Genomic DNA, 16953 nt, shown 5'->3' with positions numbered 1-16953 from the left:
CCCTCAACCAGATTTTACTAAAACAGATGATCTGATCATTGATCACACTGTTGTTTCTGGGAGCTTTCTGTGTACATTGTACAGGGTGTCCTGAGCTGCTGAAAATTGTTGCATCGATACTAGTCTTCCTTCATTCCTATTTGGAGTTTTCAGCTTCCGATGTCACTTTTAGGGAGAAGTTGGTGTGTGCGCAGAGGTTGAAACTCTGTTCTACAATAGTGGTATATGCAGTGTGCAGAATAAATCTTCAGCCTTGGTGAGATTTAGAGGAGTTTTATCTTTGTGATGGATGAAAATTCATCCTAAGATCCTTACCCCACTTTCATCTCAATTGCCCCTTTTGGTGAACTCTGTGGGCAGTAAATCTCTGTGTCACACTTTGACACAGACCGCTTCCTCTAACCTTACCCCATGCTCTGTAGAAGATTGAGAGGGGCAGCCTAATCCTTTGTTAAAACAAAGATTTTCAATTTGTTCTGGGGGCACAAAACTGGAACTTTGGATCGGTTTCCCTGTACTGAGACATCCTGATTTTCATCCCATTTGAAATCGTGGCAATAAAAACTCTGACAGTTTCTATAATGAGGGCCTCGATCTGAAAGGCAAGTTTAAAAAAAACCATTGTCTTTACTCACTGAGACATTTTGGAGATTTTGTAGATATATTTATATCCACTTCAAAACCATCTTGATGGGGACAGAGTTGTGTTATGGATTAGTTGAGTGCATTTAAGGCTGGGATAGATGGACTTTTGGTGTCTCAAGGAATTAAGGGATATGGAGAGCGGGCGGGATATGGAGTTGAAGCCCAAGATCAGCCATGATCATATTGAATGGCAGAGCTGGCTCGATGGGCCGAATGGTCTATTCCAGCTCCCATTTCTTATTTTCTTTGTAATGATTAAGAGAAAGTAAAATACTTTAATTGAATTAAAACTTCTTTAACAAAAGTCAATCATATTCTGTAAAATGACCAAATTGGCTGTAAACCGGACATTGCTGCTCACCTAATTTATTTAAATATAAGGACCCAGGGAATATCTGTCAATCACACTCCTTCCACAAGTGCCCACCCACACCCCATGGTCTACACCATCATGGATCTGACCATCCAGTTAATCTCCTCAAAGAATGTTCCCAAGGAGCGCTTCAGATCCACTAGTGCAGCCAAGACAACTCCCATCCATTGTCACAGCTCTGTTAATGGACTCTGCTCTCATAACACAAAGATAGGGAGGAGAGTTAACTTGTGAAGAGGACATAAGAAGCCCGCAAAGGGTACAGACGGGTTATGTGAGTGGGAAAACGTTTAGCAGGTGGAGTATAACGTGGGAAAATATGATCTTTTCCACTTTGGCAGGAAGAATAGGAAAGCAAAGTTTTATTTAAATGGAGAGAGATGGCAGAACTCTGAGGTACAGAGGGATCTGGGTGTCCTAGTACATGAATCACAAAAAGTTAATATGCAGGTCCAGCAGACGATAAGGAAGGCAAATGGAATGTTGGCGTTTGTTATAAGGGGAGTGGAATATAAAAGTAGTTTTGCTACAGTTCTCTAGGACATAGGTGAGACCACATCTGGAGTACTGTGTACAGTTTTGGTCTCCTTATTTATGAAAGGATATTAATGCATTAGAAGCAGTTCAGGGAGGGTTCACTCAAATGATACCCGGAATGAGACGGGGTTATCTTCTGAAGAAAGGATGGACAGGCTGGGCCTGTATCCACTGGTGTTTAGAAGAGCGAAGAGATCCCATAACCAAAGGATCAGATCTGTCAGTTCAGTCCTGCCACATCGAGCTGTGTATGGCGGTGGATAATTAAACAACTCACTGGAGGAGGAGGCTCCACAGATATCCCCATCCTCAATGATGGAGGAACCCAGCACATCAGTGCAAAAGGTAAGGCTGAAGCACTTGCTACAATCTTCAGCCAGAAGTACCGAGTTGATGATTCATCTCAGCCTCCTCCGGAGGTTCCCAGCATCAGAAATAATAGTCTCCAGCCAATTCAATTCGCTTCATGTGATATCAAGAAATGGCTGAAGGCACTGGATACTGCAAAGGCTATGGGCCCTGACAATATTCCAGCAATAGTACTGAAGACTTGTGCTCCAGAACTTGCTGCTCCCCAGCCAAGCTGTTCCAGTACAGCTACAACACTGGCATCTACCCAGCTATGTTGAAAATTGCCCAGGTATGTCCTGTACACAAAAAGCAAGACAAATCCAACCCGGCCAATTACCGCCCCATCAGTCTACTCTCGATCACCAGTAAAGTGACAGAAGGAGTCATCAACAGTGCTATCAAGCGGCACTTGCTTAGTAATAACCTGCTCACCGATGCCCAGTTTGGGTTCTGCCAGGGTCACTCAGTTCCTGACCTCATTACAGTCTTGGTTCACACATGGACAAAAGAGCTGAACTCCTGAGGTGAGGTGAGAGTGACTGCCCTTGACATCAAGGCAGCATTTGACCGAGTGCAGCATCAAGGAGCCCTAGCAAAACTGGAGTCAATGGGAATCAGGGGGAAAACTCTCCGCTGGTTGGAGTCATACCTAGCACAAAGGAAGATGGTTGTGGTTGTTGGAGGTCAGTCATCTCAGCTCCAGGACATCACTGCAGGAGTTCCTCAGGGTAGTGTCCTCGGCCCAACCATCTTCAGCTGCTTCATCAATGACCTTCCTTCCATCATAAGGTCAGAAGTGGGGATGTTCGCTGATGATTGCACAATGTTTAGCACCATTCACGACCCCTCAGATACTGAAGCAGTCCATGTCCAAATGCAGCAAGACCTGGACAATATCCAGGCTTGGGCTGACAAGTGGCAAGGAACATTCGTGCCACACAAATGCCAGGCAACGACCATCTCCAACAAGTGGGAATCCAATGATCGTCCCTTGACGATCAGTGGCATTACCATCACTGAATCCCCCACTATCAACATCTTGGAGGTTACCATTGACCAGAAACTGAACTGGACTAGCCATATAAATACTGTGGCTACAAGAGCAGGCCAGAGGCTAGGAATCCTGCGTCGAGTAACTCACCACTTGACTCCCCAAAGCCTATCCACCATCTACAAGGCACAAGTCAGGAGTGTGATGGAATACTCCCCACTTGCCTGGATGAGTGCAGCTCCCACAACACTCAAGAAGCTCAACACCATCCAGGACAAAGCAGCCCCGCTTGATTGGCACCACATCCACAAACATTCACTCCCTTCACCACCGATGCACAGTAGCAGCAGTGTGTGTACCATCTACAAGGTGCACTGCAGCAACTCACCAAGGCTCCTTCGATAGCACCTTCCAAACCCACAACCACTACCATCTAGAAGGACAAGGGCAGCAGATAGATGGGAACACCACCACCTGGAAGTTCCCCTCCAAGTCACTCACCATCCTGACTTGGAAATATATCGCTGTTCCTTCACTGTCGCTGGGTCAAAATCCTGGAACCTAGCAGCACTGTGGGTGTATCCACACCACATGGACGGCAGCGGTTCAAGAAGGCAGCTCACCCCCACCTTCTCAAGGGCAATTAGTGAATGAATATTAAAAAAATGAGACGTGACCTTATTGAAACTTAAAGACCCTGAGGGAACTTGACAGGGTGGATGCTGAAAGGATGTTTCCCCATATGGGAGACTAGAACTAGGCGACACAGTTTAAAAATAAGGGGTCTCCCATTTAAGATGGAGATGAGAAGAATTTTTTTCTCTCTGAGGGAACTCTCTCAGAAGGCAGTGGAAACAGAGACTTCAAATACTTTATGGCAGACGTAGATAGAATCTTGACTCACAAGGCAGTCAGAGGTTATCGGGGGGGTAGGCGAAAAGTGGCATTGAGGTCACAGTCAGCTCAGTCACAATCTTATCGAATAACAGAACAGGCTCGAGGGGCCAGATGGCTCACTCCTGCTCCTAATTCGTATGTTCCTATGGTCTAAAATCCTTAATAGACATTCCCCTGATCATTGCCAGCCTGATTATTGTGTCCCATGTTCCAGCTATTCCTCCATGTCATAATGATAATGTGCAGATCATAAATACAGTATTTAAGATGCTGTACAGATAGTACTGAGTAGTTAATTGCCATGGTTTTCAAAATTCATGACTTGTTTCTCAGCCATCAAAATGGATAGCTAGCCTCTCAAATGTGTTTAACATGGTTTTATAACAATCATGAAGAGTATTTAATGATGCGCCTCTGACTCATCTTGGCAGAAACTATTTCAACCCTTGCTGGGTTAGTGTGGAAAGGCATGCGAACTTCTGAACAGGAAGCGGTTCTGTTGATGCGGACGGAGCCTTGTTTTAACACAGCTGCTTTTGACCCCTGACCCCTGAGGCCATCGCTGTGTGGAATGAGCCAGCGAGAGTCAGAGCACAGATTGGTTTCGAATGTGGGAGAATTGCCTTTCAAACAAGAGGAAAAAAAAATCTTCTCATGAGATGTGAGAAAATCACCATTTCCCAAAGGACATGTTGTGTAGTCGTTACAAAGTTCGACAAGGAATAGAGAGTGGGAGAGCGGCAAACACAGACAATTCTCTTTAGTCTGCATAGATCGTTTCGAAGGTCACCAGACTCTAGCACAGGCACGTTAGCCATTCTACTTCTCCGAGTCTGATTGGAGGAGCTTTATGTTGGTCTAACTGACCCTTTGAAGTGAATGTTTACTGATTTAGTTGGGTACTTGAGACAAAAGGAGGGGAAAACTAGCATCACTTCCTCCTTTAGAGTTTACAGCACAGAAACAGGCCATTCAGCCCATCTGCTCCTTGCTGGTGTTTCTGCTCCACATGAGTCTCCTCCGACCCCTCTTCATCACTCCCTATGGGATATCCTTCTATCCCTTTCTCCTTTGTGTGTTTACCCAGCCTCTCCTTCAATGTATCCATACAATTCACCTCAACCACTCCCAGCGGGAGTGAGATCCACATTCTCCCCACTCTCTGGGTAAAGGGGTTTCCGATTGGGTTCATCATTATGTTATATTTGTCGTCCCGAGTTCTGTTCCCCCCACAGAGGAAACATTTTCTCCTCATCCTATCAAACCCTTTCTTAATCTTAAAGACCTCTATCAGGTCACGCCTCACCCTTCTCTCTCCAGGGGCTGGTTCAGCCTCTCCTGATAGGTATAACCCCTCAGTTTGGGTATCATCCTCGTAAAACTCTTTTTGCACTTTCTGCAATGCCTCAATATCCTTTTTATAATATGGGGACCAGAACTGCACGTGTTACCCCAAGTGTGGTGTAACTAAGGTTTGATGCAAGTTTAACGTCACTTCATTACTTTGCAAGTCTACCCCTCCAGAAATGAACGCCAGTGCTTGGTTTAGCTTTTGTAAGAGCCCTATTAATGTAATGAGCATCCTGATGAGGCCTTAATTAACACATGAAAGGTCAACACAAACCCGGTATGTAGAGCTCAGGGCTCTACTGAGCAGTGCCTGAAACCACTGACACACACGCTGTTCACTTCTCTTAACTAAGCTGGAGCTGAACGGAAGAGAGTGTTAGCTGTAATGAAATAAGGGCCTGCTAGGATCAGAGTTACCTAATTTGCCCAGATACAAAGCACAGTTTGTAGTGAGGGAACCCAGAGTGCTTTTATCAGCACAGCTCGTCTGACTGGAACATTGATAGCGATAAGAATTTGCCAATTTCTACACTGACCAAACAATGGAGGAGCCAGCACTTGAAACAGATGGTTTGAATTCCATTCGATGTTTCATTTTGCTTGCTAAGGCATGCGAGATATTTAATCTGTTCAGGGAGTTGCGAGCACTACACAGGCTTAACCACCGCTGCTGTGATGCCCGAACTCAGTGGTATAAAGAGGTATCTTTGGGACCCCAGACTCAAACCTGACCCTGACACATGGATTTAAAGGCGGCTTTTACATTGTAGGTGAGCAGGCGGGCGAGAGGTACTCCAGCACTCTTTGCCGTTCCTCATTCCTCATTGTGGCCACTCGCTCCATCTGAAACCGATGGTTAAACGCAGGTTGAGGTGGTTGCTGCCAGATTTATGTTGTCAGTTCCTACAAGAAAAGAGATCGCGTCTCTATGCTGCTTTCCCATGGGCGGGATTTTCTGGCCCCGCCCATCACCAGGATTGTCCGGTCCCGCCGAAAGTCCATGGAATTTTGGCTGCCGATCCCCTGCAGCGAGCGGGATGGGAAAACCTTGGTCCCTGTCCTAGGACTTCCCAAAATGTTTCATATCCAATGAAATGTAGCCACAAACAAACAGTGGTCCAATATTTCACCGCACTTTCCCCTCAAATACCAAATCAGATGAATGGCCAGTCAACCTGTGTAGGGTTTTTGGTTAAGGGGGGATGTTCGTCAGGCAGTTGAGAGAATGCCCTACTGGTTTTGCAGAGTAACTTTGGATTTTACATCCATTGGAAAGAATAGGAAGGGGTTTCAGTTTAAATCTCCTCTGAAAGATGTCAACAAACACAGCACCCCCCCACAATGCAGCACTGTCTCAGCCTTGCATACTGAGAGAGCAGTCTAGCTTGCTGGAGTGGGAATTGAACCTACAGCCTTCTGGCTAAGGCCTGGGTTTGGTTCTGAATGACTTGGAGTGGCTGGAATCAGTGATTGGTGCTTTAACAGAGGCAGCATGTACATCAGTAGATCAGGAAGCCACCCAGAGAGCCCGAGCACTGATTGGTGCTCCCATGTATCACCTTGTTTGGTCTCCAGCTGAACACCAAAGAGTCAACGCTCAATGAACGCACTAGCTGTCTTTGTAAAACACTGCCATTGAGTCCTCAGTGCAGTACTGAGTGTGCTGAATTGTTGGAGATCCATCCCTCAGAGGAGATATTAATCCATGGCCTGTCCTGATGGTTCTGACAGAGAAAGCAAATATTGAAGGTTCCATAAAACATTTTGAAGAACATTCCTCCCTCAGCCAACACCACAAATTAACCAGCCATTCATCTGATTACTACGCGTAGGCTCCGTTATGCGGAACTAATTACCATGTTCACCCACATAACGATTAATTTCATCACATGGTGAGCATCTCGGAGTATTTCTGGGAGGTGTGACATGGGTCTAACTTCCTGAAACCCTCACTGATTTGGAAGATTTGAGGGTTCAAGCCACACTGCAGAAACTTGAGCAGAAAATCTAGGATGACACTCCTGGTGTGGTACTGAGGGAGTGCTGCAATGTCTGGGGTGCCATCTTTCAGATGAGATGTTAAACCGAGGCCCTGTCTGTCCCTCTCAGGTTGAATGTAAAGTTTCCACAGCGACTATTTCAGAGTAGAGCTGGGAAGTTCTCCCCAGTGTCCTGGCCAAAAATATTTCTCACCAACAATTCCTAAAAACCACTTTAATTCATCAATCATCTCACCATACGGCCTGATCTACCAAAGCGCCACATTAGTACAGAGGCTGGTACAACCTGAATCATCACTTCATGTGTTGTGTTGCCTTCTGTTTGCATTGTTACAATATAAATGGTTTCACTCACCCAGCATTGTTGTGTCTGTAGGATTACCTGGGCTGTATCATCGACTGTGGGGAGCTGCCTCTGAAGCCAGATGAAGTGAACACCTTATTCTGCAACATCGAAGACATCTATCAGTTCAACAGGTGGGTCCTGCTAGAGGTATCTGGGAAAGGGAGAGGTGCAGGGAACCATGGCGACTGTGGTCGACGGGGTGTTAGCTCCACATCACTGTCATTTCAAACACATGGATCTAAGAATCTATATTGAAACAACCCAAGCTGGAACAAGATATTAAGTAAACTTCTCCAGCCTTCAGGGGTATCAAGCTGCCACATGTGAGAGTGGGGCATTTTTTAAATTCTTTCATAGGATGTGGGCACCACTGGCTACTTTACTGCCCACCCCAAATTGCCCTTGAGAAGGTGGTGGTGAGCCTCCATCTTGAGCCGCTGCAGTCCATGTGGTGTAGGTACACCCACGGTGCTGTTAGGGAGGGAGTTCCAGGATTTTGACCCAGCGACAGTGAAGGAACGGCCGATATATTTCCAAATCAGGATGGGGAGTTTCAGCAACTGGGTAAGGATTAGACGGCCAAATAACAAATAGCTGTGCTATCACTGGAGTGTGGCTCAGTGGTTGTGGGTTCAAGTCCAACTCCAGAGACTTGAGAGTTCAGACTGAGTAGGTGCTACATGATCAGAAGCGCTATCTTTCAGATGAGATGTTAAGCCAAGGTGCCATCTGCTACTCTCAAGTGGACATGATCAAGTATCCTGGCTGATATTTACCCCTCAACCAAAAAAACAGATTATCTGGTCATCACCACGTTGTTGGATCTTCCTGTGCGCAAACTGACTACCAGGTTTCCTACATCACAGCAGGGACTGCTCTTCAACAGCACTTCTTTGGGCATAAAGCCATCTTGGGACGTCCTGAAGTTGTGAAAGGCGCTATAGAAATGCAAATCTTTCTTTTAAGTATAGAGGTGGGGAGGGGTCTGGGAACAGTTTACACTTGTCTGGATCTCAGTCAGAATTACGCTTTCGTGGTTTATAATAAGTGGATCCACGAAGTGTAAGAGGCAGTTGCTGTTTTCTGAATGGTCTGTGTGAACATTCTGCATTTGTTCCCATGATACGAAGTAGAATTTCCACATCAGCACGAGTCATCATTCTGAGAAACCTGTTATTTGTCACTAACCCCTGGGAAAGATGAACTGTGGAGGAACCCATCCCATAAACTATAAAATGATAACATGATGGCGATTGGCTCCATTTAGCACACGGCTATAATACAACTTTGCCTTTTTCTTTCTGATGGTTGAGGGAAATAATGAACCCATGCGGGATATTGTATTAGCTCAGGATAAGGTTGAAAGACTGAATGATGTATAACCTATTCTAGGAGTGAGAGAAGGGTTGCAATCATGTGGAGAAGTAATGTAGAGAGGCTTCGATTCCTGGTGGTGAGTGGTTGCCAAGTTGATTGTCTTTATTACTCGAGAGCCATAGAATGGTTCCAGCAAAGAAGGAGGCCATTTGGCCCCATTGTGTCTCTGTGGACTCTCTGCAAGAGCAACTCAGCTACCTCCACTCCACTAGCCTTTCCCATAGCCCTGAAAATCTTTTCTCTTCCGATCATTATCCAATTCCCTTGGAAAGCCTCAATTGAACCTGCCTCCACCACAAACTCAGGCAGCGCGTCTCAGACCCTAACCACTCGCTGCATGACAAAGGTCTTTCCTCATGCTGCCACTGCTTCTTTTACAATTCACCTTAACTCTGTGCCCTTTGCTTCTCCATCCTTCCACCAATGGGCACAGTCTCTCCCTATCTCTTCTGCCAAGACTCCTCATGATTTTGAACACCTCAATCAACTCTCCTCTCCAGCTTCTCTTCTCTGAGGAGAACAGTCCAGGCCTCTTCAGTCTACCCACATAACTGAAGGCTCTCATCCCCAGCCTATTGGTCTTTTGCATGAAATACAATTTGAACTCCATCCCCCAATCTCAGCCATCCACTAATGCACCTGAACACACACACACACACACACACACACATCCCTGATCCACACCCCCTTGCTCATATGAAGCCCCATCACCATACCCTTGACAAGTTTGACTAGTTTCCGGAGTCCCAAAACTCCAATTTCAGGAACCCTCTCCTTACTTTAAAATCATTGCTCTATCTTGGGCTGATACTCTCCACCAGATGTTTTCCACTCTCCTCCAGGTGTTTTCCACTCTCCTCCAGGTGTTTTCCACTCTCCTCCAGGTGTTTTCTAGTCTCCACCCTCTGCTTCCTCAACACCCCCTTAATTCATTCTTCCCACTCACTCCGCTCAACGATGGTTGTTTGCTCCTTCTGCCACGATACCTCTCCTCTCTGGGAGTCCTTTCCCCAAAACCTTTCTGCCTCGTCAACCCAATTCCTTCTTTCAGAAAAGTCCAAACACTGCCCATCCCCCCTCCATCGGTGTCTTTGACCCCTCCTGCACCCCCCACCCCAACATTTGCTATTTCTTCCCTTTCCTTTTGGTCTCTGTTGGTCCTGTCACTAATGACTTTGCCACATTGGTGTTGTAATCTTCTCAGAACCTTCCTCCTAGCCAAATAGCCATCCTCCAGAGGTAGGATTCACGTGCTGATTTTCCCCAGATGTTAGTGAGCCTCAGGATGTGATATTGTCGAGGTCCTGCCAGGAACCCGTTGTCGTGAGTTCAAGTCTCACTATTGGAAAGTATAAAATTGAATTCAGTAAATCTGGTCAAGTGGAAGTTGGATGATATCGAAGAAACGTATTCTCTCCATAAAATCCGGGTCTCTGAGGGTTAAATTATGCGGACAGGTTGCTCGGGCTTGAGTTCAGAAGGTTGAGGGATGATCTAATGAAGGTGTTTAAGATGATTAGAGAGTTTGATAAGGCAGTTGGAGAGAAACTATTCCTTCTGATTGGAGAGTCTAGACCAAGGTGGAAGAACCTCGAGATTAGTGCCAGACCATTCAGGATGATACCAAGAAGCACTCCTTCACACACACGGGAGTGGAAATCTGGAACTCCCCCCACCCTACCCACCAAAAAAGTTGCCGAGACTGTGGGCCAAATTCAAGAATTAACTAGATCGATCCAGTTCCGCTTACTAACCTCTGAGTTTTCTCCAGTAGTTATTAACCTCTCCGTTCTGGTATTGTACTTATAAACTCTTCATCTGCACCTTCACCAGCTCCTCAGTGTCCTGTATGGGGGAGGGTGTGAAGGGCTATGGAAGCAAGGCAACTATATGGTGCTAAGAGACAATGATCTCATTGAATGGTGGAAAAATTCGAGGGGCTGAATGGCCTCCTCCTTACATCAAACAATCACTAAGAAGGATATCAGGGCAGCTAAAGACAGGCCAAATGATCACACCACCTCTGCCCACATGTTGCAAATTGATTTTACAGTTGAAGACACTTTTAGAAATGTCGGCGATGGAAGTGTGATGGTCAGATTGAGAAATGTTGATCTTGTATCTCGCCCGCTCGGCACCCACAGCATCTGCTGCACAATCGCTTCACTAAAGAAGACATCCTTGCCAGTCAGACTGCTGTCTGTGTCCAGCAGGCTTGCTGCAGAATCCTTGGTGGGGGGGGGTAATATTGTTTTTAATTGCCCAGGGAGGGTCAGATGTGAGGTAATGCTGTGCACTAACAGCCCTCGGAACTGTACAGGCTGATCCTTGGATTTCATCGTGCGCTGCTGAAGTGTAAAGTCTAGAAACGCTGTGTGCCTGCTGAAAGAAAACATATCCTTGCAGCCTGTTCCAGGAACAAGTGAGGGTGATGAATTAACTTCATGGTTATATGGACTTGCAAATGCGCCACTGACAGAGTTATAGAGCCCGCGCTCTGTTGGAATTCTGGGTTTTTGCCAGTCTGGGCCAGGACAGGACAGGGGAGGGGAGGAGAAGACTGGTGGTTTTTGACCAGTTGCCAATAGAGAACAACATTAATCTTCATATGGACTAGGTTAAGAGTCAAAAGCAGACAGGTTATTGAGAAGGATTCCAACTGTGCACGAGGTTTGGGGCTAACGAAGGCCAATGGGTGTTCAGATCAAACGAAACCAGCTGGCACTGGATAACTTTACGCTGCGGCTCGTAAAGGTAAAGCAATCTCAGAGCTGAGAGAACAGGAGATTGTAAATATCCCCGGGTTCAGTTCTGGAGGAACAGAATTGAAAAGCAGGGAAGTTTACATTACACTTACGCCACACCTTGGCCTGACCACACCAGGAGCGGTGAGCACAGTTCTGGTCTCCATATTTCAAACAGCATATCGAGGACCTGGTAAAGAAGCAAATAAAGAGTTTGCAGGTACAGTACCAGAACTGAGAGGCTGATAGTCACCAGGAAAAACTGAAAAAGTTAGTAAACAGATTTGGAAGAGAGAGGAGGCTTGATAGAGGTTTTCTAAAACTGTGAAAGGGTTTGATTGGAGAAGATGTTTCCCGGGGAGCCGTCAATATAAGATGGTTATAAGTCCAATCGGGAATGCAGGAGAAACTTCTCCAGCCAGAGAGTGGGGAGAATGTGGAACTCGCTTCCACAGGGAGTGGTTGAGGTGAATCCTATAGATACGTTTAAGGGGAAGCTGGATAAACACACGAGGGAGAAAGGAGTAGAAGGATAGGGTGATAGGTTGAGATGAAGAGGGGTAGGAGGAGGCTCATGTGGAGCGTAAACACCAGGACGGACAGGATGGGCTGAATGGCCAGTTTCTGTGCTGTAAATACTAAGTAATTCTCTGTAATTTATGATAGATTAATGAGTTAGCAACTTCAGTCAAAAAACCCAAGCGAGATATCCCCTCCCTCTCACTGTTGTTATTTTCAGCTCTGCTCCACATGACTCGAGTAATATGAAAGTTACTCAGACTCTTTAATTATATCATGGATCAGTCCCTCTGACTGGCTGCTGCCCTGGTACATTCATTTACCTCTAATGATCTCAAATGTCTCGAAATTTCCAGATTAAAGCTTCTTTGTTTTCTTCGGTCGAACAAAGATGCGTTTTAGTGTGAGGCCTTTTACTGTTCTAGCTGACCGGTTCCTGCAAAGATCAATTTAAGACATTCCAAGCACAAAATTGACCAGATATCAGAAGGGATGTTCCGTGATCTCTGCTCCTCCTGATTGAATGGATAAAGGTGATTGAGGGGCTGAACGGCCTCCTCCTGTTCCTGTGTTACATTGTTCAGGGATGAGGGGGTGTATCAAATCTCTACGCCCCCAATTTTTCACCACACTCACTGCTTCCAGCTCTTGCTCCATGAAGCAGCACTGACACTTGGTGAATCAGCTGATGTGCAGCCACTGCTGACAGTATAGCTGATATCCCTAAAGTAACTGGACCAAATCATTGTCTAGCACTCACTGCAGATTGTTCCCAAATCTCTTTCTTTCTTTCTTTCTTTCTCTCTCTCCTTCTCTCTCTCTTCCTCTCTCCAATTTTTAACTCTTGGGGAAACCTCATTGTTCTGTTTCAGCAAGTCAGCAGCTAACACCAATCCAAACCCTAACTCTTGGCCAGAACACATTGTTCCACCAGCTCAGAGCTGCCAGGATTCCCGAGGGTGCCCGAATCCAGTCCACTATGACGCAGTGTTTAACGAAACAACCAGACCCACAACCCCCCATCCCCACCGACTCCTTCTGTATCTGGAGCCCTTTGGGATTTAATCTGGTTTCAAAAGAGAAGGATCTTCACATGAACTGCAGGAAATGACGTGCAGCCGGTAATCAGCAAGAGATACTTGAATCACGCACACGTCTACAATATTGGTCCTGGGTGTCACAAAGAATATTTCTTCATTTGGTGGCATTCTGACTGCTGCAGATCCAAACCAATCTTTAAACTTAATTACGTGCTGGAGCTCAATAACCTGGTCTGACACTGCAGTGCAGTACTGAGGGAGGGCTGCACCATTGGAGAGTCAGTACTGAGGGAGTGCTGCACCATCGGAGGGTCAGTACTGAGGGAGTGTGGCACTGTCAGAGGGTCAGTACTGAGGGAGCGCTGCATTGTTGGAGAGTCAGTACTGAGGGAGTGCTGCACTGTCGGAGGATCAGTACTAAGGGGGTGCTGCACTGTCAGAGGGTCAGTACGAGGGAGCGCTGCACTGTTGGAGGATCAGTACTGAGGGAGTGCTGCACTGTCAAAGAGTCAGTACTGAGGGAGTGCCACACTGTCGGAGGGTCAGTACTGAGGGAGTGCTGCACTGTCAGAGAGTCAGTACTGAGGGAGTGCTGCACTGTCAGAGGGTCAATACTGAGGGAGTGCCACACTGTCGGAGAGTCAGTACTGAGGGAGTGCTGCACTGTCAGAAGGTCAGTACTGAGGGAGTGCTGCACTGTCAGAGAGTCAGTACTGAGGGAGTGCTGCACTGTTGGTGGGTCAGTACTGAGGGAGTGCTGCATTGTTGGAGGGTCAGTAGTGAGGGAGTGCTGCACTGTCGGAGGAGCACTACTGAGGGAGTGCTGCACTGTCAGAGAGTCAGTACTGAGGGAGTGCTGCACTGTCAGAGGGTCAATACTGAGGGAGTGCCGCACTGTCGGAGAGTCAGTACTGAGGGGGTGCTGCACTGTTGGTGGGTCAGCACTGAGGGAGTGCTGCATTGTTGGAGGGTCAGTAGTGAGGGAGTGCTGCACTGTCGGAGGATCACTACTGAGGGAGCGCTGCGCTGTCAGAGGGTAAGTACTGAGAGGGTGCTGCGCTGTCAGAGGGTCAGTACTGAGGGAGTGCCTCACTGTCAGAGGGTCAGTACTGAGGGAGTGCTGCATTGTTGGAGGGTCAGTACTGAGGGAGCGCTGCACTGTCAGAGGGTCAGTAGTGAGGGAGTGCTGCACTGTCAGAGAGTCAGTACTGAGGGAGTGCCACACTGTCGGAGGGTCAGTACTGAGGGAGTGCTGAACTGTCAGAGAGTCAGTACTGAGGGATTGCTGCACTGTCAGAGGGTCAGTACTGAGGGAGTGCCACACTGTCGGAGAGTCAGTAATGAGGGAGTGCTGCACTCTCGGAGGGTCAATACTGAGGGAGTGCTGCGCTGTCAGAGAGTCAGTACTGAGGGATTGCTGCACTGGCAGAGGGTCAGTACTGAGGGAGTGCCACACTGTCGGAGAGTCAGTAATCAGGGAGTGCTGCACTCTCGGAGGGTCAGTACTGAGGGAGTGCTGCACTGTCAGAGAGTCAGTACTGAGGGAGTGCTGCACAGTCAGAGGGTCAGTACTGAGGGAGTGCCGCACTGTCGGAGAGTCAGTACTGAGGGAGTGCTGCACTCTCGGAGGGTCAGTACCGAGGGAGTGCTGCACTGTCAGAGGGTCAGTACTGAGGGAGTGCTGCCCTGTCAGAGGGTCAGTACTGAGGGAGTGCTGCACTGTAGGAGGGGCAGTACTGAGAGAGTGCCACACTGTTGGAGAGTCAGTACTGAGGGAGTGCTGCACTGTCAGAGGGTCAGTACTGAGGGAGTGCTGCACTGTGAGAGGGTCAGTACTGAGGGAGTGCTGCACTGTTGGTGGGTCAGTACAGAGGGAGTGCTGCACTGTCAGAGGGTCAGTACTGAGGGAGTGTGGCACTGTCAGAGGGTCAGTACTGAGGGAGCGCTGCATTGTTGGAGAGTCAGTACTGAAAGAGTGCTGCACTGCCGGAGGATCAGTACTAAGGGGGTGCTGCACTGTCAGAGGGTCAGTACTGAGGGAGTGCCGCACTGTCGGAGATTCAGTACTGAGGGAGTGCTGCACTGTCAGAAGGTCAGTACTGAGGGAGTGCTGCACTGTCAGAGAGTCAGTACTGAGGGAGTGCTGCACTGTTGGAGGGTCAGTACTGAGGGAGTGCTGCATTGTTGGAGGGTCAGTAGTGAGGGAGTGCTGCACTGTCGGAAGATCACTACTGAGGGAGCGCTGCACTGTCAGAGGGTCAGTACTGAGGGAGTGCTGCGCTGTCAGACGGTCAGTACTGAGGGAGTGCCTCACTGTCAGAGGGTCAGTACTGAGGGAGTACTGCATTGTTGGAGGGTCAGTACTGAGGGAGCGCTGCACTGTCAGAGGGTCAGTAGTGAGGGAGTGCTGCACTGTCAGAGAGTCAGTACTGAGGGAGTGCCACACTGTCGGAGGGTCAGGACTGAGGGAGTGCTGCACTGTCAGAGAATCAGTACTGAGGGATTGCTGCACTGTCAGAGGGTCAGTACTGAGGGAGTGCCACACTGTCGGAGAGTCAGTAATGAGGGAGTGCTGCACTCTCGGAGGGTCAGTACCGAGGGAGTGCTGCACTGTCAGAGGGTCAGTACTGAGGGAGTGCCGCCCTGTCAGTGGGTCAGTACTGAGGGAGTGCTGCACTGTCAGAGAGTCAGTACTGAGGGAGTGCTGCACTGTTGGAGGGTCAGTACTGAGAGAGTGCCACACTGTCGGAGAGTCAGTACTGAGGGAGTGCTGCACTGTCAGAGGGTCAGTACTGAGGGAATGCTGCAGTGTTGGTGGGTCAGTACTGAGGGAGTGCTGCACTGTCAGAGGGTCAGTACTAAGGGAGTGCCGCACTGTTGGACGCACAGTACTGAGGGTGCGCTGCACTGTCGGAGGGTCAGTACTTAGGGAGTGCTGCACTGTTGGAGGGTCAGTACTGAGGGAGTGCTGCACTGTTGGAGGAGCAGTACTGAGGGAGTGCTGCACTGTTGCAGGGGCTGTACTGAGGGTGTGCTGCACTGTCAGAGAGTCAGTACTGAGGGAGTGCTGCACTTTTGGTGGGGCAGTACTGAGGGAGTGCTGCACTGTCGGAGAGTCAGTACTGAGGGACTGCTGCACTCTCGGAGGGTCTGTACTGAGGGAGTGCTGCACTGTCAGAGAGTCAGTACTGAGGGAGTGCTGCACTTTTGGTGGGGCAGTACTGAGGGAGTGCTGCACATTCAGAGGGTCAGTACCGAGGGAGTGCTGCACTGTCAGAGGGTCAGTACTGAGGGAGTTCTGCACTGTAAGAGGGTCAGTACTGAGGGAGTGCTGCACTGTTGGAGGGTCAGTACTGAGGGAGTGCCGCACTGTTGGAGGGGGTGTACTGAGGGAGTGCTGCACTGTCAGAGGGTCAGTACTGAGGGAGAGCTGCACTGGAGGAGGGTCAGTACTGGGGGAGAGCTACACTGGAGGAGGGTCAGTACTGAGGGAGTGCTGCACTGGGGGAGGGTCAGTACTGAGGGGGTGCTGCACTGTCAGAGAGTCAGTACTGAGGGAGTGCTGCACTTTTGGTGGGGCAGTACTGAGGGAGTGCTGCACTGTCAGAGGGTCAGTACTGAGGGAGTGCCGCCCTGTCAGAGGGTCAGTACTGAGGAAGTGCTGCACTGTCAGAGGGTCAGTACTGAGGGTGTGCTGCACTGTTGGACGGTCAGTACTGAGGGAGCACTGCACTGTCAGAGGGTCAGTACAGAGGGAGCGCTGCACTGTCAGAGGGTCAGGAC

The 16953-nt window shown here is 48.4% G+C and overlaps 1 protein-coding gene across 1 annotated transcript in view; it reads left to right on the top strand.

The window, feature by feature from the left end:
* Positions 1-16953, top strand: part of plekhg2 (pleckstrin homology domain containing, family G (with RhoGef domain) member 2) — a 172300-nt gene that overhangs the window by 15965 nt on the left and 139382 nt on the right. Inside the window, exon 3 of the mRNA XM_041179291.1 lies at positions 7521-7621. Coding sequence (XP_041035225.1) covers positions 7521-7621 — 101 coding nt within the window. The remainder of the gene's footprint in view (positions 1-7520; positions 7622-16953) is intronic.

This window comes from Carcharodon carcharias, chromosome 34 (genome assembly GCF_017639515.1).
Source record: "Carcharodon carcharias isolate sCarCar2 chromosome 34, sCarCar2.pri, whole genome shotgun sequence".
Taxonomy (NCBI): Eukaryota; Metazoa; Chordata; class Chondrichthyes; order Lamniformes; family Lamnidae; genus Carcharodon; species Carcharodon carcharias.
The sequence above is the reverse complement of the archived record's forward strand: the minus strand, read 5'-3'. Positions and strand labels throughout refer to the sequence as shown.